The 25568-nt window shown below is 40.0% G+C and overlaps 1 protein-coding gene across 5 annotated transcripts in view; it reads right to left on the bottom strand.

Annotated features, from left to right (window-relative positions):
• Positions 1–25568, bottom strand: part of DMD (dystrophin) — a 1698782-nt gene that overhangs the window by 77844 nt on the left and 1595370 nt on the right. For all 5 annotated transcript variants that reach the window (XM_060087208.1, XM_060087209.1, XM_060087210.1 and 2 more), the window contains 3 exons: positions 22555–22756; positions 20259–20344; positions 17798–17955 (listed from right to left, as the gene is read on the bottom strand). In XM_060087208.1, coding sequence (XP_059943191.1) covers positions 17798–17955; positions 20259–20344; positions 22555–22756 — 446 coding nt within the window. The remainder of the gene's footprint in view (positions 1–17797; positions 17956–20258; positions 20345–22554; positions 22757–25568) is intronic.

Below are 25568 nucleotides of genomic sequence, written 5' to 3'. Positions count from 1 at the left end.
TTCTGAAGCCCCTGGGCTGTCAGCATGGACTCAGCCCCCTGTGTTCAAGAAGCCAAAGCCCCAGTGGGTCCTGAGGAGACCGGGTTCACGTCAGCTGCCTGGGGGAGCCCTATTTGGTCATTTTTAAGGTCACTTCTGAAGTCTGTGGTTCCTTAAAGATATTTTTCAATGTTGTTTCTTATTTTTTTGACAGAGTATATAGTTTTTAAAAAATCCTCTCTTTCTAATGATTCCAAGATATGAAATTATTGCAGGTCTACTTCAGGGGTCTGTTATTTCTGCTGGTTCTCACTCACTTTAGTTTCTTGTGGGCTTAATTCTCTTTACTATGAACTATAATAACCTTAAAAATATTTTCTGGAGATACTTTGAGCCCTAGAATGAAAGTGCCTTCTCCAGAGACAATTTTCATTTGCTTTTGTCAAGAGCCAACCAAACGGCACTACCTATTCTGAGACCAATTTACACTGAATACATGATGGGATATTTAGTATCATACAAGTAATGAGTATATGAACGGCAAACCCATGTTGCTTCTCTTGGAATGTGGTTTGCTAATAAGAAATGTATTCACACTTTAGACAAAAAGCGCAAATGAACTCTTTGGCCAACCAAATAGTAGGATCTGGACCGACAGGTCATTTGGCTTGTAATACTACTTCAGTAGTACTCCACTCGTTATCCCTGATTATAAATTTAACACCATTATAATGAGCTGTTTAACCTTGAATTTCCTAGCTGCAAAATGGTATCAACTCAAGCTACTGATCAAAAGCTTTTGTTGAGTACTTCTCTCTGTGTAGAGTGCCATCACAGAGGTACTTTGTGAAAATGTTCTTAAAAATTAAAAAAGAATTATAGAATCTGAAGATAAAAGGGACCGTGGAAGTGAATTCATACTTTTGGAATGGCACCACAGAGCTGTAAGACTTTCAGCAGTCACCGAGTTCAAACTTATCCAATGTCAGTGTGTTCTTATAGCCGCTATATAAATACCACCCATGTGAGGGAGCAAATGGAGGATCCTGAGCGTTTGTGTACAGGTACCCCTGTCGGAAGTGCTTCATCACACTGAGCTGAAATCCACCAGCATAGCCAATAGGACCAGAGGCTCCAGAGTCCAACCACAAGCGTTCAAGTCCCAGCTTTGCCACTGACTGTGTTACCTTGGGAAAATAACTTTATCTTTCTGTGTGTTAATTTTCCTCTGCCATGAAATGGAACTATTAATAGCACCTACCTCCTAGGGTTGCGTTAAGATTTAAATGAAAGGCACCTGGGACAATGTCTGGCATGTAACAGTAGCCACGTCAGTGTTTGCTATTGTTATCGTCATCATTATTATTATATGTTTGACCAGAAGCTCTCAGCCTTCACAATCCCTTGAAATATTTTACCAGAGCTGTCATGTCTGTCCACGCCTCTTCATCCCTATTCCTTTTATTTCTTCCTCATATGACATGGCTTGGTTTGCCATTGTCCTTTAGAAAACCATTTTCCAGCTATGATCTGCTGTGAATGGTACCTCCATTTCTCTGGACAGTGTAACTGGATGACTTTCTTTTGTTCCGTACTGTAGGCTCACACAGGGTTTCTACTCAACTAAAATCTCTGGGTCAGTGTTTCCCAGTGTGTCCAGCAGATCAATGATCCAGCAAAATGTTTCACGAAGAGAAGGTCAAATTAATTAAGGACACATTGCACATTATATCTGTCTCTTAAAATTCTTAATGCATGTTAACATACTAAAAGCTGAGATGGCTGTCAGTAAAGAAACACAGTAAACCTTATTTGACCTCAGAGTTTCCCACACTAATTGTTCAGTGATCCCAGGACATTTATCTTTTTTTTTTAAGTTATAAGGCTTGTGAACAGAAGGTACTAATGCACTGTTGGGCATGATAAGAAATGCAGTGTTTGGCTGTTTCCAGTGATTCCTCCATTTTGTACTCGTTCATTTGGGATTTGTTTCCTTCCACTTCTGTCAAGGACTTTCCTGTTAGTTTTAGCCCACTGTATAATCTCATCTATATCTTTACGAATCCTGACTCTTACAGCCAATGAATTAGCCATTCTTCCCAACTCTGTGTAAGTTTTACATTTTAAAACATGTGTTCTGTCTTCACCGAAAAGTCACTAGTGAATATATCAAACAGGCCAAGGTCACACATGGCCCGCACTCTACAGACTGTACCTCTGGTCAACACAAATCCAGAATCCAGCCCTCTCTGGCTGTTGGACTGTGACTCTTTCCAGTTATATTATTATTTAGTCTCTACTGAATGTGTTTCTCCATCTTGTAAACAAAGATACAATGAGAGACTGTGTCAAAAGAACAGCAAGTTTCGGCTACAATATGTCCTACAACAATCTCTTGCTCCACTGGTCTAGAAACTAAATTTATCAAAATAACCCTTTCGAGCTAGGACAAAAACCATCAACGAAAGACAGCAAATTGAAAAGCATTGCTAATTCATTCCAATTTAAAACATGGGGTTTATTGTTGCCTAATCTGAACCTATATCTATTTCCCTGATTAGATTTAAATGATAGTTTGTTTAATGATAGATTCAAAGACATGCTACAAAGAAAGAATTCAGGCTTAATACAGAAAGCATAATATTAACAGAAGGCTTCTATTCATTCTGGAAGACAGAAAAAAATCTGACCATGAGTCAGCAACAAATGTAGGTGTCCAAAATAAAGGGGGGGAAAAAAAGACCATGTCTGTGATGTATAATAAAGGCATAGCAAGTATAGTGTGAAGAAATGATCACATTACCTACCCTAAGTACTGTTCAAAGCCTTCTTAGAAAACGGTGTCTAGTTCTGGTGGCTATAGCTGACCCAGAACTTAGAGAAGGCTTGGCAGAAAGGCAGAGCAATAATTAAAGGGTTTGAAAGACCTATGAGAACAGTTTAAGGGAATTGGGATTATTTAGTCATTAAAAAACACCCAAAAAACACGAAACTGTGCAAGACAGAGTGGCTGAAGGGGCGATTTAATAACAGTTTTCAATTATGTGAATGGCTCTTCCATAGAGGCCTGTGACCAGCTGTTCGATTTCTCCACTGAGGACAGAACAAGAAGAATTTAGGCTGTAACTCATACGGAAGCATTTCCTGATAATGAAAGTTGTTAAAGCATTAGTGTGAATTACCAAGGGAAGCTAGAGAATGTTCTCCCCTTTCAAAATACCATAGATTCTCCTGTGCTTAAAGGCTGGAAATTCTCAAGGTTCTTCCTACCTCCTAAGACGCAAGATCCATCATTTTGGCTCTTTTAAAACCACTCGGCTATGCCAACTGACAGCACTGAAGACAAGATATGGGGATTCACATTCTCATTCTGTTTCGATCTTTCATGTTTACTACAAACCATTCTGTATCCTAGTGTTATATTCCCTCTCCTTTTGTCCGGCGATGAAGAAGGGAAGAATTAAAAATCAGGCAAGTGTCTCTAAAGAGCTACAAGAACTGGAACTAAAACCCAGCTGAAATTACATTTTGATCATTCTAGAAAAAAATAAATAGGTTAGTTTGGAATGACAGGAAGTTGCTGAGGTCAAAAGACAGGTATGGTGGCAATGGATTGAGATCATCCTTGTAGGTACCATTATCTGCTGACCTACATATAGGTCTCAGGTAGCTTCTCTTGCTATCAAGGATGACCTTGCCCTTGCCCCTGCCCCTAAATGCCAGTTTCAAACCATCTAAGCAAAAACTCTTAGAATGGGCCATTTAGCCTTGGGTTTTGTTTTGTTTTTTTGTTTTTTTGTTTGTTTTGGGCAATACCTCCTCTTTCCTCTTTTATGGCTCGCATGCACACACACAAAGCAAGGATATCACAGCTCCTTCCACTGTGACAGCCACAGTATGCAAGTATCCTGCATCTCCACTCCTTCTCTCTTGGTCCTCTCCTGTCAGCAACTACCCACAGCATGGAGGCTAGGGAAGGAATCCACTGTAATTATTGCTGCTGCCTTACAGCATATGGCAGGGTGGCTTTATACAGATGTCATCTTAACAACATACAGAGACAGTTAAAGGGGGAACTTCTCTGGTGGTCCAGTGAGTAAGACTCCACGTTCCCTATGCAGGGGGCCCGGGTTCGATCCCCAGTCAGGGAACTAAATTCTGCATGCATGCCGCAACTAAGAGCCCGCATGCTGCAACTAAGAAGCCCACATGCCACAACTAAAGATCCCGCATGCTGCAACTAAGAGCCGGCATGCTGCAATGAAGATCCCGCGTGCCACAACTAAGACCCGGCACAGGCAAAGTAAATAAATAAATAAATAAATATTTAAAAAACAAAACAAAAACAGACAGTTAAAGGAATCCCAGAATCCCATTATCTGGAATTTCTAGCCAAGGGATGTAATTACCAACATAATAATTTCAAAGGACATTACGTGGCAAGTTGGGAGTTAGGGGATTTGCCAGGGTTCAGAATAACTTTTCGGTTTCTTTCCCGTTGTGCTTTCCATAAACCCCTAGGAACTCAAGGGCCAGGCTCTGAATGGCTACCAGGGTGTCAACCTGAATATTTACTTTTCTCTCAGGCTAACAGTATCAGTTCATGGCCACAGAAGAAATGCAATGGCAAGGTTTCTCAGCAAGCCCCACACTCCAACTGCCAAAAACACATACAACATATTTTTAAGAGAAGGTAACTGGCATCACAATTGTCAGGCTTTTGAAAAACCATGTCAATCCTTAATAAACTGAAAAAACTTAGTATAGAGAAAAGTAAACATTATGTAAGAGACTGTACCCAGTAGTTCTCAGATGATAAAAAGGAACCACCTTTTGCTCTGGAAACAATACTTGTCTAAACCTCCTTCGTTTCTCTCCTAGGTTGCAGGTTATTTAAAGACAGGAACTATGTTTCTACACCTTCCATGAAGGTTTGCTGAATTGAATGATGGGTGGGAATTAAACTGTGATCACGATAATTAAAAGGATTATAATATCTGAATGAGGTTAGAATAAAAAAAAATACTGCCTACTCATCCTGAAGAGAAAAAAAAAAGAAAAAGAAAAAAACTCATAAGGGTTGTCTAAGGAACAGAAGACAAAATAAGTACATTCTCAAACACCCAGTTTACTTTTAAATAGTTTTTAAAGTAAATGGCCTCTGTTGGTTTGTCTGCTACAGTATCACGCGCAAAAGGCTAATCCATAGTCTATTTCTGGATTTGGAGGGTATATTTAGAACGATCTGGCTTAAAATGTAGGAAGATGCAAAATTTATACTGGGGGACTGAAGGGAACCTCGCAGGCAGGCAGCCATGCTCGAGGTCAGAGACAATTCTGTTCCTCAGAGGACATCTGACAATGTCTAGAGACGTTTTTGGTTGTCACAACTGGGGTACAGAGACAGGTCAGGATCCTGCTAAACATCCAACAATGCACAGAACAGCCCCTACAACAAAGAATCTTCCAGGCCAAAGTGTCAGCAGTGCCAAGATTGAGAAACCTTGCCCGAACGTTAACACCTTACATGGCCATGGTTCATGTGTCAAAACTAAGAAACCAACATGGGTCCACTCTGATTAACTAAATGCTACAGGGCACCTAACAGGCAGGCAGCTATCCTCTACAACACAGGAGCCGAGAAGCTACGACAGGCCTGTGCAATTACTGATTGGTAGAGAACGGCTACATTGGTTAACACGTTGTGGACAGAGAAATGAGATGTCGTTTCATACCTGTTAGAATGGTTATCATTAAGAAGACAAGAGATAAGCATTGGAGAGGCTGGAGAAAAGGGAACCCTTGTGAACTGTTGGTGGGAATGTAAATTGGTTTAGCCATCATGGAAAACAGTATGGAGGTCCCTCAAAAAATTAAAAATAGAGCTACCATGGGATCCAGCAACTGCACTTCTAGGTATATATCCAAAGGAAACGAAAACAGGATATTGCAGAAATATCTGTACTCCCATGTTCACTGCAGCATTATTCACAATAGCCAAGACGTGGAAACAACCTAAGTGTCTGTCAATGGATGAATGGATAAAAAAAGATGTGGTGTGCATATATACAGTAGAATATCATTCATTCATCCATGAAAAAGAAGGAAATCTTGCCATTTTTGACAATATAGAAGGACCTTGAGGGTGTTATGCTAAGTGAGATAACTCAGACAGAGAAAGACAGATATGTATGGTATCACTTATATGTGGAATCTAAAAAGCTGAACTCCCCAAAACAGAGTAGAATGGTGGTTATTAGAGGCTGAGGGTAGGGGAACTGGGGAGATTATCCACTTACAGCTAGTAGATAAATAAGTCTTAGAGATCTAATGCACAGCACAGTGATTATAGTCAAGAATACTGTATTATAAACTTCAGAGTTGCTAAGAGACTAGATCTCAATTGTTCTCACCACAAAAGAGAAATGGTAATTCTGTGACGCGGGAGAGGTGTTAGCTAATACTAGGGCGGTACTCATAGTGCAATACAAGTGTCAAATCAACACACTGCACATTAAACTACAAAATCTTATATGTCAATTATACCTCAATTAAAAATTTTTAAGGTTGTACATTAAACTTATACCATGTTATATGTCAATTATACCTCAATTTTTAAAATTTCAAGCTAAAAATATACTTACATATTGAGGAAAGAGGAAAGAGAAAGGATTGATAAATTTAAAAAGCCCAAACTGGAAGTAACAAGGGAACATGCTAATCATAGACCCTGATTTGAAATCAGGTTGCTTTTCAAATAGAAACTCTATACAATGTATTTCATGACAAATAACAGAAATTTATTTATTCATGGTAAATAATTAACCAAAGCAAGGTTAAGGCAGTCAGCTAGTACAAGAGTGTGCGTGTGTGTGTGTGTGTATGTGTACATGTGTGAGTGTATGTTTTCATTTCTTTAGTAGAGTTCCTGCCCACTTCAAAGAAAAATAGTAAGTAAATTTATAAATATTGCATGCATTCATATGCATGAATAGAACTTCCAAACATTCTTATTGACAGAAATTTATGGAAAATACTGGGGACAAACCACAGATTTTTAAAAAAGGTTAATCTCTCCTTCCTGGCCATTTTCATCTGCTGTTTCCACTAGTAAAATGTTCCTTTCATAAATCCAAATAACCCTTTCAATATCGCTGCCACTGTTAATAGGTTATAGCATTAATAGCTGACAACCCAACTTTTCTGGCCCTGATTGCAAAAAGCCCTAGTGTTTGGAAAGATTTGCTGAATTCAAATTGATCAAAACTGTTTTGTGAATTACAGTCTGTACACAAGATTTAGAACTACAAAGAGAATGGTTAGCCAGGGTCAGACTGTATAGGACAGGCAGTTCCTGACTGTTCCCTGAGCTGTTATTACGATTTCTTTAACAACCTCTAAATCTACCAAGGGCATCAGTGGAATATTTTACATAAGAGAGAAGTCTGCACTAGCAACGAACATAAAAGGAGGAACAAGAACAAGTTGTAAAGAATATTAATGACTCTTCTTCCAAACAATCCCAGTTTTTATGAAAATCAAATGAGTGATAAAAAATCTGCTATAAAACTATACGAAACCTGAATGTAACAAATAAAACAGAAGGAAGGTGGCATTTTGATCATCTTAGACATAAGATCCTTATGTCTTACCTTTGAGTTGTTGAGGAAACTACAGTGTAGGGACACCAGGGATCATTTATATGAGGCTCCACACAACGTTTTTCACATCTTGTTCTTAGTCTATGCTACTTCTATTCAGAGAACAGTTGGTCTCAAGTGAAAGGCGACACCATACATATAAGACTGTTTTCTGTATCTTATATCTCTGTTACAAGAATTGTTACCCAGAAGATCAGGTAAGACTTGGCTGATAATGACCAAGCTTTAAAGTATATACAGTAATCCATATCCCTTTCTGCCTTTTCCATTTACAACACTTAGCATATAAAATCAAAGAAACCTGGGGATAAGTAACTCTTGAGATAATGTTTCACTTGATGTTACAGATGAAAAAAGGCTCAAAGAGGAAACAGCTCAAGATCATCTATTATTGAAGACTGAAATATGTATGCCTAAAGGAGTTTTTAAAGAAGGGTGGACAAAAGTGATTTCCGATGGGAACATACAAGGCTGACCTCCAAAATCTTTTGAATCTTTAACTTGGCCAAGAGTACGAGAGGCTCTGATATCTAAATATGGCCTACCTGAGACAATGCCCAGGTACCAATCTTGAACTGAATTCTGTGCTGGTCTACTGAGAGCTACATGAAGATACAATTGAATATTCAATAAGCACTGAGATAAATGCATACTCTTATCTCTTCTGATCGTCTCCTTTCCTCCTTCTTTTTGACATTACGTGTCCTTCCTCCTACCGTTAGATGCTATGACATACATGAGCTACATGGACTGACAGGTGCAGGTTAACATAAGTTGAGGTAGCAAAAGGGAAAAAAGAAGCAGAAAAGCCTATGAGTTTCTCAGTCCTCATTAGCACATAACTCATGTTATATGACTTGGTCCCACAAAAGAGTTGGCTGATATGGAAATGTATTTATCAGACACATGCTTACATTGTTACGGGGGGAAAGGACGGTTAATTCCACGCACTGGTGTTTTAAGCACTGTCATGGCAAAAATAGTATCCAAAGGCAGCTCAGTCAGGAGAAGTCCCATTCTCTCTACACGCAAAATCACCCTGGATATCCATGGTGATACTCAGAAAAAGGGAGGGGAAAAGTGGGAGCTCTGTTACAGAAGAAAACCAGCTAATACGTGCAGAAAGAATGGTAGAATGAGAAAACCACTATTAGGCAACAACTAATGTAATCACTGAATTAGAAAAGGATCATCAGTGGAGGCTAAAACCATAGGGTGAAAGGCTGTTGAGGAACAGGATGATCACAAGCGCTCAAAATATCACAAAAATGACTTTCTAATTTACAAAGGGAAAAGGATACTTTTACAATGGAAATATCTGACACCACCTTACCATTCTTAGCATTACTGATAAGAACCCAGTGTCATTTTGTCCCTCCAGTTGTGATGTAGTGGGAAAGACACAGCAGCGCCTCTATCGTCCTCTTGCCAAAACAAAAAAATTCAACCTGAATCTAATCCAAAGAAACAACCAGAAAAATCCAGAATATGGGACATTCTTAAGAAAGCTGCTTGGACTCTTCAAAACTGTCAATATCATGACTGAAAAAAAACAAAAACTGCTGGGAGACTGTTCAGATTAAGTGAAAGTACAGAGACATGACAAGCAATGCAAGACAAAGACCTTGACTGGATCCTGGAAGAAAACTACCAGAAATAAGGAACATTCCGAAGCCATGGGGACATTTCAATGTGGACTGCATGCTAGATGGTATCACTGACTTAATGTTAAACTTGTGTGTGGCAACGGTATTGCAGTTTTGCAGGAGAAAGTCTTTTTGAAACAAGATATATGGTGAAATGTTCAGGGGTTTATGTTTTATGGTATGATGGCCTTTTACCTTTAAATGGTAAAGGAGAAAGATGTGTCTGTGTGTGTAGATTCAAATGCACACATACATGGGAAAAGTGAAATGTGAATGGGGCAAAACGCTAACCAGGGCTTGGACAGATGTACGAGACATAGAGGTGTTGATCATACTATCCTTTCAACTCTTCTTTATTCTTGAAATTTTTTCAAAATAAAACACTGGTTGGAAACCATTGTTTCTTACCAAGCACCCCTTCCTGGGGGAGGGCGAGGAAGGCAAGAGTGTAAGGAACTGTGATAACTGCGAAAGGGGAGGGGGAAATGCATTAATACCAATGGTATAAAATGTGAAAAACTCTTCAGGACGAGTTTTCTCGCAAAACACAAACCTAACACCAAACTGATGTCCTCCCTGTTCTCTTAGCTTCATTGCTCTAATGTGTCCCCTCATATACTCGGCCAAGATGTGCTTTCCCCAGATACCCGACTATGAATTTTCAGCCATCAATACGAGTTTAAGAAGCCCAACATTACCAGAAATTTTTCTTGTTTGAAATAAGGATTGAGAGGTCAACAGCTGTGTTCATGAGACAAGAAGAAGTAAAAGGCTTCCCATAACTGCTGTCTTGGGTAGAAATCAAGTATTTTATTTAAAGTTCTGAAGATAATGAGCAGGTTGGAGGCCAGCAGTCACTGCTCTAATATTAATCAGGACTCTGAATCACCCATTAAAGATAAAATAAGCCCAAACAATAACACACAGTGATTATCCACTCTTCATTTACATGTTCAAGGACAACTGTCCTGTCCTCAGGCTTTCCATTCCACCTGACTAACAAACCAATTAACACCGTGGCTCCAGGGAACAGAAGCACAATTCTTAAATCTATGCAAACCTGTAAGTATACTCAATGTTATTAATTTATGCTAGAGAGTTCTTATTTAACAGAAAACTTTCACAGATACATGGTAGAGCACATATATCTGCCTGTAGATATCATGGAATATCTTTTCTCAAGTAGGTATCAGGACAAAGTATGCTTAAGTACAAGACAGCACATTAACTCTTCCACTGTTGCCTCCTACAATCATTTAAAGTCCAGTTCAGGAAGAGGCAAAAGTATAGGAACAGAACACAGAGACTGGGAGCAGGCAGGATGACAACAAAACAAGAGGGAATGTTAGGGGTGATGCAAATGTTCTGTCTTGATTGTAGTGGTGGTGACAAAACTATATGTCTAAACTCAGAGGAGTGAACACTGGGACAGACTGTACTGTATTTTTTTAATGTAGCTTAAAAAAAAAGCTAATTAGAATTTTTTTTTTTTTTACTATTTTTTCAAATGCCCTCCCCCAAAACCCAAAGCAAACCAAAAAAAAAACCTTTAGCTGTTAGTGTATCAAGACACCCTGAACAAACAGATAAGGGTATCCCAGGAAGAAGTTTTGCACTTCCCTTCATCTTAAATAATCTTTGTAGAAAGACAGATTTTTAAAAAAAATCCAATTTACAAGCCAGTGACAAACATGTGAAAAAAGAAAATGGTAAATGTTGAACTCATATTTCCTTGTTTCTCTGAGCTTTGTGGGTAAGTATCAGTTTGAGTTAGAATTAATGGTGAACTGATCAAAGGGAGTCCAGAATACACTTCCAACTAAAAGCAAGGCTCTCAAAAAAAAGGTTTTTTTCATTAGCACCTCTGCCTCAGCTTTTGTAGGAAAGGGGGGAGAGGGGAGGGGAGGGGAGGAGAGGAAGGAAAATTTGGTCCTAACAAAGACTTCTGCTCTAGAAGGGTAAAAAGGAGAAACAGAATGGCATGTGCTTTTCCTTAGCAGTAAGTGTATAAATGAAACAGGTTTCAACTCCAACACAAACCTATCTTTGAAACACAGGTGAAGAAAATATCTACCACTCCACATGGAGAAGTTAACCGCATAAACCATGACATAATTATGAAGGTAAACCACCACAGCTTATAGTCAAAATAGAAAAGAAGAGCAACTGAAAACCAATAGTGAACTCCAGACAATGCTGATAATACCCTGATAGAAGGTCTTTCCCAAAAATTTGCAGGAATTCTGTCCATGAGCAGGCCCAGTAGGAGCTCGGTGATGTTACCTCTACTTATACATACCAAGCCCTAGTAACTTATATAGTAGTTATTAGTGAGTATCCATCAGTCCAAACAGGTGGAAAAAGAATGTCCGTAAGAACAAAGGGCCCATATTGTTTTTTTTTTTTTTTTGAAGGAACATCTTTATTTTAGTTTGTTTTTTTAGGCCGCTCCATACAGGCATGCAGGATCTTAGTTCCCCGACCAGGGATCGAACCTGCGCCCCCTGCAGTGGAAGCGTGGAATCTTAACAACTGGACCACCAGGGAAGTCCCAAAAGGGCCCATAATGGCCAAAGGAAACCTAGGCAAAGCAGATTTTTTAGGAGTTATTTTAAGGATGGGAAATATAAAATGTGATCAACTGGCATGAGGAATGCTGTCAAACTGGTTAAGAAGTGTGTTGGCATGGTACTTTAACACCATCTCAAGAGTCTCTAAAATCTCAGCTGTAGATGCTGGGTTATGGATAAAAGGAATTGTTAATCTTGGTGGGCTATTCTCATGTTAAAATACACTTTAGATAATCAAAACTAACGCTCAGTAAGTACCTACTAAGTGCCCACCACTCTAAGTGCCCTGCTTCTATTAGCTCACTTAATCCTCACAACTGCTCCAGGAGCTTAGGGGCCAGGAAGGTCAAGAAATGTGCCCAAGGCTGCACACCCAGCAAATAGCAGAGCTGGGATTTGAACCTGGGCAGTCAGCTTCAGGGCCTATGTGCTTAACCACTCTGCCACTCACTACTCCAGATGTCCTGGAATGATTTACTATTTACACACACACACACACACACACACACACACACACACACACACACACACACACACACCTGTTCTCGACAGTTGAGGTGGTAACTTAGTCCCATTTCTGTATCACTCTATATTACAGCAACTGTGCAGATGATATTCATTTTTGTCAGAGGAATATAAAAACTCAGAAGACAGATAAAAAAGCAACTGATTCATTTTGAATGCATGAATACAACAGGAGGCAGAAAACAGATGTAGAATAAACAGATTTTGGCACACAAGCTCTTGTAGGTGAAGCATATTGAATGTAAAGTTGGTACACTCGATTCTGTCTAAACAATAAGGTCCTTAAAATGTTTACAGAAGAAAATACTACAAAGACTATCAGGGGGAGGGGTGAAGGGAGTACCTCTCAGGGCACTGCCAAATACCAATTTACAGATACATGACTCTTTTCTGGAGTCATTTAAAAGCGTAAAGTTTTGCCCACCTAAGAGGAAATATTATTTCATTTCATTTGGAAGTAGACTAGACACCTGAAATTGGGATTCGAGTATTTTAAATAAAGATCATAGTGTGTGTGTACACATGTGTGTTGGCGTAGGTGAAGGAGTGTTCATTTATCCACATATCCTATTATAACCTAAAGTTCATATAAAGGATCATGCTAACACTTTCTTCGCTCAGTCTAATATTTGAACTGGTTAAAGCCATTTATTTCTACTCAGATGGTTTAGCAGAAGGAAATGCTGGCTTGGAACATAGGGAACTTGGGCCTGATGTCTAGTTCTGACATAAATATAATTGCAGAATGTAGAAAATATTCACTCTGCCTATCTGGGTTTCAGTTTTCTCATCTGAAAAAGGAGAGATGGGGACAATCTCTCAAGTTCCTTCGGGCAGTCTGTTGACTCACTGCCAGAGGTCGTAAGGATCAATCTATTCTGTCAACAGGGAAGATCCCATGGAATATGAAAGCAGATCAACCCGATGATGCATTCATTGAAGCTGTATTTCCAAAACAAACTGGTTCCAAATCTTTACTTCTACTACCGCCCTAAAGAGTCATTTTCCCAGTACACGTGTTGACTGCCATATGCTTCTAATGTAGAAACATATCCTGTTGCCTCCTTTAATATTAGTGAAGATACTACGGTCAAATCCATACGTTTATAGTGAATTTTCCCTTTTAAAATCCACAGATGTGACTTCATTTCCTGGCCTCGTGGATAATTCCTTGATGGACCTATACTGACTTTTAAATAGGCAAAGCATTTTATTTGGACTTGGCAATTCCTTTTCTCTTTCTTTTAAAAAGTTTTTGGTTTCTTTCTTCCAATTTTTAAAAATTTTGGTAAGATACATATACCATAAAATTTACGATCTTAACCATTTTTAGGCGGATAGTTCAATGGTATTAAGTGTATACCTACTGTTGTGCAACCATCACCACCATCCATCTCCAGATGGGCTGAGGAAACCTATAAAAAGATCACCCAGCTAGCACTGCACGTGAAAACACTGCTCCGCTCTCCTCCCGTCCCTGCCAGGGCCTTGTCTGAGCCAGAAGCCGACACTTTCCTAACTGTACCGACTTGAAAAGAAGGAAGTTTTCCAGTCGGTGACAAAAAAAAAAGGAAATAAAAAAGACTATAGTCTGAAGTCAACTTCTCCTTCTGTGATGCAGGGAATGTATCTGTAGGAGAAACAAGTACTTTCCTGCCGTTCATGTCCTTAGGCTGGTAGAAGGAACAGCCTTTGAGCACAAGCTTGCTGAAGGAACCAGCCCGGCCCCATTCCCAAGGTCATATATGCTTCAAACAAAGGGCAGGGGGCATTTTCACTCCTGTTATCTTTCCCTACAGCAAACATTGAATTTTCATGCATGCTGCATGGTTTCTGAAAGACAAGGTGATAGCCAGAGCTCCTGGCTGAGGAAAAGCCTGACAGGGCTAGGACGCCAATTCTGAAGGAAGAATTCACAATGGGTCTGTTCACGCAGACTGCCAATTCCTACCAAGCAGAGAGGGCCCCCAAATCTGAGTAATATAAACCTCACCCGGCTCTGTACCCACAGGACGTGCACCACAGCCTTTTAGCAACATCCAGTTTGCCAACGCTCAGCGTCTTAAAATGAGGATTCCTCTTCTCCCCAACTCTCCTATGTTCCCTGTTTTGTTATGGCATCATGTATTCTAGCAGAGACCCAGAAAAAAAAGCCTGTTATTTCACCTTGGGAAGCTGGAGAGCCTTAAAATAAAAAAATGCATATCTGGGGATGAGGAGGAAAATGGGCGGTGGGGAGGCATGCGCTCTGGACTAGGAATCAAACTCTTCCACCAGTTGAGGAAATGCAGCAGTGCTGATAAATTGTTCATCTATTAAAACAACAATAAAAACAACCCCCCAACCTGCTTATTCTATTCTCTTCAAAGGGTTTGGGAAGATTAAATGAGAGAACTGTGTGAACAAAGGTAAAATATTACCATCAGTATCAGTAGTAACAGTATTATTTACAAGCATGGTCAGTACAAATGGTAGGGAGAAGCTGTTACTTGGTAGTGAAAGCAAACCGTGGGCAGCTATGGAAACAGATCAGGAAAGGTCTGAGAGTTAAGTAGAGAAATTAGGATTTATTCAGTGGACCGTGAAAAGAAATTGAAGATTTCGAAGGACGGTGTCATACAGTGAATACGTTTCTCTAAAACCAGTATGAGAGCAGTGAGACGGACGAAAGGCACCAGGGGGTCTAGAGGAGGCTTGCTAGGAAGACAGTGCAATAATCTATGCAAGTGATGAGAAGGCCTGAAAATAGCGTATGAGTGGCAATGAATAGGAATCACACAAAAGGTGCTTCTTACCCTTAAAAAGAAAAGTTAGCACCTTTACTAATTTTTTTTTCTAACGCTAAATGTTCAAAGAAGAACATTTGGAAAATACAAGAGTAGGGAAAAGACCCCGCTCTGCTACCGCTGTTAATATCTTGATGGATTTCCCCCCAATCTCACAAAAGACCTTTCCGAGAGCTTGGAGACAGGCTAGCCAGGATGTGTTCAATCACTATGCGATTAGGGAGGGGACTGAGTTCAAAGTTCTGACGCTGAGAGCAGAGTGTAGCTGTTACAGGGATAGGGACGGAGCGAAACAAGAGGAGGCAGGTGAGCGAAGAAGGCAAGCATCCCGCATGAGAATGCAACAGGCTGTCGTGGAACAGACCGGGCTCCTGATAAGAGGACGGAAAGTAGAGTTTCTGTTCAGCAGCCCCTTGTCCCGACAACCAAGTTCAAGAGGCTAGAGCTTACTTATTCCCACCACAAAAGAGAAATGGTAATTATATGATGTGATGGCGCTAACCACTGCTACAATGGCAATCATATTACAATATATAAATGCATCAAATCAACATGTTGTACACCTTAAATTTACACCATGTTATATGTCAGATACATTAAAAAAAAAAAAAGACAGAGAGAGCCAGAGTCTGCAGTGAGGGTGACGGTGGCTGCAGCACCATCAATTCCGCGAGGTGACGGGACAATGGCTCCAGTGGCCCTGGGGCCAGCCCGCCTGACTTGGCGGCAGGAACCGTCTCTCAATAGAGATGGCTGTCGGCAGGTTCGAGCTCTGACCGTTATTCGCAACCTCAGTCACAGGATACACACAACTGTGTATATATGTATATGCGAACACGTGTGTATGTACGCGTGTGTGTGTGGTTTCACAATTAGAAAGTAAAAAGTCACTGAAACTTGACTAAAGAGAAAATGCTTTGGAAAAAAAATTAAGTCACTGCAAGTTGTTTTATAACAGGATTTTGAAAATAATGGATCTGGACTATTTATGGCCATTAATATTCATTGTGTGAAAGTTACTTGTGTCTGCGTTCTGGAGTAGAAATGTTAATGCAGCAACATGTAAGAAAAAACCCAGAGGAAGTGATAGTCTATTCACGTTTTGGGAGATTTGAGTATGAGGTGAAAAAATGCATTTATTTCTCCACACCTGTTTTACTTTTATAGCCAATCTGCCATAATTTTGGCACAACAATCCAAACTATATCCAATGCTACATTAAGTGGCCTTATTATGTGTGCATTTATTTACTCTGCCCAGTGAACTATTAAATGAATGCTAAAAGTGCTCTAAATATCTAAACATTCACAGTGTTCTGCCCAGAAGGCCTTCTATGAATTTATCCTAGTCTGTGGTCAGACTACATACAGGTCTAACCCAGTTATTTGTACACCTAGATCTATCGGTAATGAGATTAGCATGGACGGATCGAGAAACCCCATACAAGAAAAACAGTTCTTAGCATTTGAAAAACAACATAAGAACACTGTGAATAACGTAACACTCCAAATATCTCGTTCCTTCAGTGCTGGTAGTACTACAAACAACTTTTGACAAAAAGCCATCTGGTAATATGTATCAAAAGCCACAAAACTGTTCATATCTGGTAATCCCATTTCTGAGAGTTTATCCTAAGGGAAAAACTTGCGTCAAAGAAAAGAGCTAACTACATAAAGATGTTCACTGCAGCATTATCTATCTTACCAAAAAATAGAAACAAACTAAATGGCTATCAACGGAGCGCTGAAGCACTTGGGAGGAAGAGGGTATTTCTGGGGACACTGATTATGGTGTGGAAAAGGCACTGGGGCAGGATACGAAAGAGAATGCACTGGAGTGTGTGCAGCTAGTGACAGACATTAGCAGAGAGTACAAGCCTCCGACCTGGTTGTAAGCCTATGGGAAGTCACCATCCAGGCCTTGGAACAGTAGAGGAACGTCAAAGTTACAAAAGGAAAACTTTAGGGACTTCCCTGGTGGCGCAGTGGTTAAGAATACGCCTGCCAATGCAGGGGACACGGGTTCGAGCCCTGGTCTGGGAGGATCCCACATGCCGCAGAGCAACTAAGCCCGTGTGCCACAACTACTGAGCCTGCGCTCTAGAGCCCGTGAGCCACAACTACTGAAGCCCGCGCGTAGCAACGAAGACCCAATGCTGCCAAAAATAAATAAATAAATTTATTTTTTTTTAAAAAAAGATAGCTGTGTCAACTATTTACCAACAGCTACTGAAAAGAAGGCTACGATGACAGAATTAGGTTAGGAAAAAGAAACTAAGAGAGTAAGACACTCACAGACAAAGGTCATTTTCTTTTTTACAAAGGATTTCTGTGGCTGGAGATTTATTTCCTCCCTCGCTAAACCATGCAGACTCCCTTCCCTCCCAACATCTTAGGAACTGTGGGGTTCTGGCTGCAGATGCAGATTTCTTTCCCTTCCTTTGCACTGTCCTCTCTCCCCAAACCCACAGTTCCAGAAGCCACTGCCTACAGAGGTTTCAAATATCAAAAATCCCTTACCTACCTGCCTACGGAAGAGCTAATGTGAGAAACTACAGTTCTGTGGGGTTTTATAATAATTTCTAAAATACAAAAGAATAAGTATGTTACTTAAGAAGGTGAATAACTTACAAATTGGAAGCAGCTCCTGACACTCGGCTCAATGTTACTGCCCCCAAAGGATGCGACTTCACCCAACTGTCTTGGGATCTGGATAGAATCATGCAGAAGGAGGCCCAGTCTGCGCTGGTCACAAAAGCCCGTTGAACTGGCCACTTGCTTGAAAAGGTCTACAAAAGGAATAAGAGAATTGCAACCATCAAAAAGCAGAACCAAGTAGATGTTGGCAGAATCTAAGGACCAACTCAATTCCAACACCAATTCTCAAGAGTAGCCAATATTCCCACAGTGTACTTCTACTGTGCAGTAATCTGCACGTTTATTATTTTTATGGATCAAGTTAATCATCACTGTGTATATATGAAGTGTGACAACTTTTAAATAAACTACAGCCCTGCAAGTAATGAGAGCTTACATACAGTTCTGACACGTGAGTTTTTCCTAAGCCAGAACATAATTCTTTGGAAAATATTTTATATATAGGACATGACCACCATCATAAAATAAATGTTTTAGCCTTAAGAAACAAAGAACGGGCCCAAAGCACCATCCCCTTTGGACATCAGATTCCAAAATATATCAAAATTGGGACTTCTTTAGGAAGTCATACGATCACTGAGTTTCTCGTACATGTTCCCACAGGATGCTGTACATATTCGTAATTAGCTCATATCACTTTACACTGTCACTGATTTAATACGTGTCTTTTTGGCTGAAGAATGATATCCCCTCAAGGTTGGGACCATATCTTGGTCAACTGTGTGCCGGAAATGTGTGCAGTGGAAGGGCAGCACCTGGAGGACAGCAGGCGCCCAATACACGTGCGTTCACAGAATGAATGAATATACCAAACACTTGCAACACGCTTTGTTCTCAGAAATAAAATTATTTTAATCCTACCTTGTACTCAAATAAAAGTTGCCCAAAAAGTAAATCCACGGAAGATTTTCCTACTCATAAGCACACTTTAAACTCTAAGAAATTGAATGGTTTTTTTTCTGTTTGTTTTGTTTTTTGTTTTTTTTTTTGCGGTACTTGGGCCTCTCACTGCTGTGGCCTCTCCCGTTTGTGGAGCACAGGCTCCGGACGCGCAGGCTCAGCGGCCACGGCTCACGGGCCCAGCCGCTCCGCGGCACGTGGGATCTTCCCGGACCGGGGCACGAACCCGCGTCCCCTGCATCGGCAGGCAGACTCTCAACCACTGCGCCACCAGGGAAGCCCAGAAATTGAATGTTTTAACGAGATATTTAAGATGGCAGTAACAACACTGAGCTCTCACAGCATTTTCGCGTCTCTCCAGTACACACACATAAGTTCAGAATTATGAATTATCTTCAAATATCCCAGCTTGAAGTTAACATTTTTGTTTCGCCAACCTCAAACCTGTTCCCTCTCAGTAGTTATCTGAAACACAAACTGGAAGCTTCCTTGATGAATCAAGTGAGTATTACGAGGTGCTGGTACTATACCTATCACAAGTAACTACAATATTTAAAGGACGAAAGCCCACAGAAATATTCTGTTTTATCCAAAACACATTTTCAAATGGCTAACAAAAGCTGTTCTGTTCTTTTTTCTTGGGTTCTTAGGATGAGAAAACTCAAGTGGAAACTACATAAAAGTGAGAGCTAAAAGAACTTGTGTATTTTGTGGAAATTTACTCCTAGGGGGGAAATGAGCAGTAGGACACAGAGTGGCTTTGGAGGAATTCAATCTCTTTTATCTCCTGCCCGTCCTTAAGCTCAGCACATCTCCACATCCCTGTGTGGCTAGGCCTTAGGGGAAAAGAGAAAAGACAAGATACACTAGGTTTGTTTAATATTCCTACCGAAAAGATTTCTCACGAGCAATTAAAGGGGAAAAACAAGTACATTCCTTCACAATGGGAATGAATGGTTGCTTAGTCATCTCAACTGTCCCTCCTCTAGCATTTGCTTTTAATTTGGATTAAGCAGAAGAGCCCAATAGCTAATCAAAAGGAAATTCTGTAAGGTGTTATTTACCCTGTAAAAAATGGCAAGCTGTCTCTCAAATAATAAAATGTTAATCACATCACAGAATTGGGTATGTCAGTACAACTCGCAGTAAGATGATTATACAATAAACAAGGTTGCATCCAAAGACGAGGCAAGTGCACAGATTAAACCTTCACATTTATTTTTCTGACTTAGACAAAGGGGTTAGGAAATCGGACTCTATCCCCGAGGAACATGTGTTTTACTCAGACACAGTCAATGTAATGTAAAATAATACTCGGACTGGAGAAGTTAATCCTCATTCTCTATTTAAATAACTACAATTTAACATCTGACAGGGAGCGGCACAAATCAAATTTTATGACAGTCTGAAAGTCGTTCTGCATCTTACATGAGGAACCTCCTGTCAAATAAGAACACCATGTTATTCCCCATCTAGAACTGGGGTAATTAGCCAACATTAATAAAAGAATACTGAGTTAATATACATGACTTACATCTGTACTTGTCTTCCAAATGTGCTTTACACAGAGAAATGATGCCAGTTTTAAAAGACAGGACCCGGATCCTCCCTGTTCGTCCCCTGTTATGAATAATCAAAGCAGAAAACAATTACTGACACTTTACTGAATGAGAAACACTTCTTAGTTAAGAGAAAAACCTTGGATATGGAAACTCTACTGACCACTGTTTTATTAAGATCATTAAGAATGTTTCTGAGTTCATTATCTATTTGGCTGATGACCCAGAATGCGATGGAAATTTGACCAACTCGACCAGTGAACATTTACCAAGTTTTCAATTCTTAAAAGCCCTTACTTGTATGGTAAGAGCTTCTCTACATAAAAATAAGAAGAATATCCTTTTATTCATCTATGGAGAGCCACCTGGCTTTATGTCGATAAGGGGAAGAATTACTACTATGTACTAAGAAAATCACCTACTTCAGTCATTGAAGCCAAAAAATACCAGCAACTAACTGCTCTGCTCTGTTAACACTCGTTTAGATTTTCATCAGATTGCCCCTTATTGAGAAGAAAATTAATCACTTCAGGTCACAAAACACACAGTATAAAATATGAACGTTTCTCCCTACAAGAAAAATATGATACGGTCTATTAGAGAGCATTTGAATTAGATGATCTTAAAGAGCAATTTAAAAATAACCTATTGCTACAGCAGTGTTTTAACATAGGTATGCTTTCACTTTACATATAAACCATATTCCACATGGCAAATTTATTAACAAGTTCATTTTGCCCATGGGAAAAAATGAAAAGAATGAAAAGTCTTTCATTTTGTAGAAAATGTCTTTTGATGATTTTCAGCTTTTATTTTGTTATGAAAAACAACTGAACCGTATATGTCGGTTACAATAAAAGTCTGTAGAATAACTGCAAAGGATAGGTCCCAAGAGTGGTTATTTTGGGTGAACAATATGCTCAGCTTTCAACCGGTACAATTCACTAAATCCATTAGTCAAACAGGAATCCTGGGTCCTACTACGTTAACAAAAGTACTATCATTGGAAGATTTTATCTTTCCCCCTCTTTGAAATGGCAAATCAAAGTTTAAGAAACTTTATATAGTGACTCAGGTCTTCGAGGAGTTAAAATTGTCCCCAGATAATTTTCAGGCATAGAGAAGGGAAGTTATATACTCAGAATCCATTCGTACATCATCTGCAAAAGAGAATGGTGCCAAAATATACTTGAGGGAAGACCTGAACAGAAACCCTTATCAAAGCAAATCTAAGGATAATCCGTAATTAAAATCCAACATGATCAAGGGCTTGGTAGATAATCATGAGAATTCAACAGCCAGGTGACCTTGGAACTTAAAAAACAATACCTTATCAAAATAACAAAGAAAAAAAGGTATACATTTATATCCAGGAGGTGGTAGAAATCTACACCAAAGGCAAAAGCAAATAGTTGCTATGCAACTCCTTTCAGAAGACCTTCCCAGGTTTCCAAACGCCGAATACGTTCTTGTTGACGTGTGAAATCAGGCGTATAGTAGTTTTGATGTCTAAGAAGAATTCAGTTGAAATTAAGACCAATTCCTTCTGCTACCTTCCTCAACTGTCTTCATTAAGCTCAAGACAAAAGTGGGGAGTTCTCCTATGTGCAGTCCAAAAGAAATGAGTGTTTTCTAAGAGAGAGGGATGAATGGAGGTGCCAAAGTGAAAGTTCGTAAACCCTTATTTAAAAAAAAAAAAAAAAAAAAAAAGACTTCCCCAGTTTGAGGATCTGGATTTGCTGCATTAGGGCTTGTTTTCTTTTTCTTTTTCTTTTTTTTTTTTTTTGGCTTATCAATTTACACTCTTGTGCAAAAAGTCTCTTGAGTATCAGCCAACACTATTCAGAGCTGGCGACAGGTGTGTTAGCATCTCCAGGAGCACATCCCTTTCTGCCGGTGAGAGGGAGCCACCCCTCAAGAGGACGGAGGAATTCAAAATTCACAGGCAGGAAAGGGAAAGAACTAATGGCTATACACGGACTCATTCTACTATTTGAAAAATGAGTATCTCAGGGTTTGGTTTGTTTTCTAATCTGAGAGCATTCTACATTCTAGTTCTTACCTCCTAGCTTATCAAAAGTATTTTTCAGTTCCATTAAATGCAAAAATGATGAATCACGGGGATAGCATTAGGTCACACGGCTTCATGAAACTTTCATCCTGAGGACCATATTTCTAGACTGGAGCCCTGTTGTGATGCTAATTACACCGTCACCGGTCTGTAGACTAAGCCTCCAGTGGTATAGTCTGGAGAAAGCCTGCTATACGTACGTGTCATAAACATTCAGCAGCCAATTGAGACACATATCCACGCAGAGAGGGACGTTGACCAGATTGTTGTGCTCTTGCTGCAGGCGATCATAAATAGTGGTCAGACAGTTAATGATCTGCAGGATGTCCATGGGCTGGTCATTTTGCTTGAGGTTGTGCTGGTCCAGGGCATCGCATGCAGCTGACAGGCTCAAGAGATCCACTGCAAGAGCCACATAAAATCACAGGTGATTCAAAGGGGAAAAGCCTTCTTTCACTGTTTTTCTTTTTGACAATCCTGGTAGGATTGGCTTGTACCCTTTAGTAAACAGCAAACCCGACCCCTACCCTCTTTTATTAAAGTGTTTTCTTTTCACCCCTCAGCTCTAAGTTTGGTGAGTGTGATGAGTATTCAAGCTCTGAGGCTGTCCTTAAGTCCCACTGGCACTGGGTGACGATGTGGATGAAGAGACAGTTCCCATTCCTAAACTATTAGAAAATATTTGAGCGTTAAGGGGACCTAGAGTGTTCTACAGGAACAGAGTCATTTCCACCTGAATTAGAAAGAAGAAAAACTGCTTTACTAGAGATTTTCAAAGAGTTTCTGAGAATACTTTCTTGTATTAGTACTAGCGAAGGTCAGTTTGATTAATCTGCATGGTTAGGGTTGTGTAAACTCTTATTTCCAGCTATGCATTTATAATCATTAAGCGTTTTCCTCCTTGAAATATCAGTCACCTCCTAATCTCTCTGCTACATTAACACTAGGTGAAAAAATAATCAACTTCACTCAGATTTTCTATAGGCAAGCTAAAATAAATGCATCATCTATCCAGTTTTCAGATACAAGGCTCACTTATTTCTCCTTTCACCTTCAAATTACAGTCTACAACATACTTTTCAAGTCCGCTAAGAACTTTGTAAGTTTGGGGGGGGGGTGGAGGTTCCCGTGATCTGAGGTGGTATTTAATCATATACTGAAAGACCAACATTTATCAAAAGTGAAGCCTCAACACTGCCCAACATCAGCAAACCGTAAGCTTTACTCCCAAGTGTCACAGAAAGATGCTTTTCTGTAAAGCCAATTTATTAGCCAAATTGGAAATGCAACAACATTGCTTTTATAACACCTTATACATCCAAGCTCTGGTCAGTCCTTTGAGAGCAAGAATCAATGGTAATTAAATAAATCTCTCAAGTATGGGCGGGGGGAGGCAACACAATTATAAATGTAACTGCAGATAAACACCACCATCCCAATCAGTAAACAGCCTGCCCCATACTAAACAGACGCAAATTTAAGGCTTGAATGCATTTTACTAGTTACTATTTGTGGCTACTTCTAATTAAATGTTAAGGACGAACCCCCAAAATGGTGGTTAATACCTATGTAGGTTAATACCTCTGTAGTGCATGTTTTCCTCTTTTCAAAAAGGAAAATAGTAACCTTTTGAAGTTTCCCTGGAAGCATGAAGGAGACCTGGGGGTGGAAGCAGGAGGTTTTTTTTTTTTCCTTTGTCTTTCATCCCAGTGAGTAAACCTCTCTGCTTCCATGGACCAGTTTCCTTAAAATACCCTGGCTGAGCACTCATCCTATCAAAGCCAAGCCCCCACTCCTTTTGCTTAAAAATACTCGAAAGATAAAGGAATGACCTCTTTACATTGAAGCCAAGACTTTGTTTCAAGTGGCAGAAAGGAATGTAACTTGATTTGAAAGGGAGGTAGGAAGGAAAAAGAAAAAAGGACTTAAAAACATAACAACACAAGCAGGCAGGGGGACAGGAGGAGGGGAAGGCCGCGTGGGGACTGTATGGGAGACCAGAGAGACACGCAGAGACAGAAGACTAGAACTTTCGTCCTCTCTGCTGTGTGCCTGACTTTCTCTGAGGACACGTTTGCAGGTGTAGGTAATGAGAACGTTTAGGGATGCAGCACCCCGTCTGCATTAGCAGAAGAGGAGCAGATTTCCTCCAAACACCAGGATTCCCAACATGTTTCTTTATGTATTGAAGGAAGTGATGGGTGGTTTGAAGTTTTTCTAGTATTTTCTTTCTGTTACTTTGCCGTAATCATTATACATTTTTTGCTTTATATCCAAGGATATGAGAACTAACAAGTGAGAATTTTGAGACTCACTTTTGTATGAAGAGCTTAATTTCCCCGTGTGATGGAAACAAATAACCAACAGCGAAATGGCGTGAATTTTTTATTGGGCCTACTCTTCTCTCCATACAGGTGAAGGGGTGACACACAGAATAGGAAACTGGGAGCATAAATAGCTCCAGAGGGGCGCAAAGCAAATGCTCTGAAATAACAGGAGCGGGGAGGTGACATCGTTGGGAGAGAAATACTGTGCAGTGCGCTCTGCTAAAACCAAATGTGGTTAAACACAAGAATGATCCATCACAGAAGACCAGAGAACTCATTTTCCCAAAACAAACGTATCAAACAGAATTCCACTATCATGCAACAATCTGTAAAAGACTCCTATTTAGGTGTATAGAGCCGATACTATGGACTTGAAAAGAGGTGAGAAAATCAATAGAGACGATGTAATTGCCCCACAAACACACACTTAACTGTTCAAAATGAGCATCTTAAAGAATACCTTGCGATTCTTTGATGAAACATTAAACATAATGATTAGCTGCTTCTAGAAGCCTCAACAAGCAACCAGCAGACACAATTTTGTAAAACTACCCTTTTACCTCAAGCTAGGAATTTCCATTTAGGAGAAAATCTCTCTCTCCTTTAGTGTATTCACTGGGGAATACATTTTAAAGCTATATAAAAACCCAAGTATGTTCTAATAGACCCTCTCTTTCAAAAAATTATTTTTGACAGTAGAAGATGCTATAGGTTTTGACGCCACTGAAGAATAGAGAGCATCTGGTGGTGCCCCTCACGCATCAGGGGTGTGGGGTGAAACAGGGGGGGACCAGACAAAAAAAGGACCGGCTCTCCAGGATCCTCTCTGCTAAGCACGAAAGGCAGGAAAGGAAGGAGATGGGATGGGATGGGGTGGATGATTCCTG

The sequence above is a fragment of the Mesoplodon densirostris genome, chromosome X (genome assembly GCF_025265405.1).
Source record: "Mesoplodon densirostris isolate mMesDen1 chromosome X, mMesDen1 primary haplotype, whole genome shotgun sequence".
NCBI classification, from domain to species: domain Eukaryota; kingdom Metazoa; phylum Chordata; class Mammalia; order Artiodactyla; family Ziphiidae; genus Mesoplodon; species Mesoplodon densirostris.
Note: the sequence above shows the minus strand (reverse complement) of the source record. Positions and strands in the feature narration are given on the sequence as shown.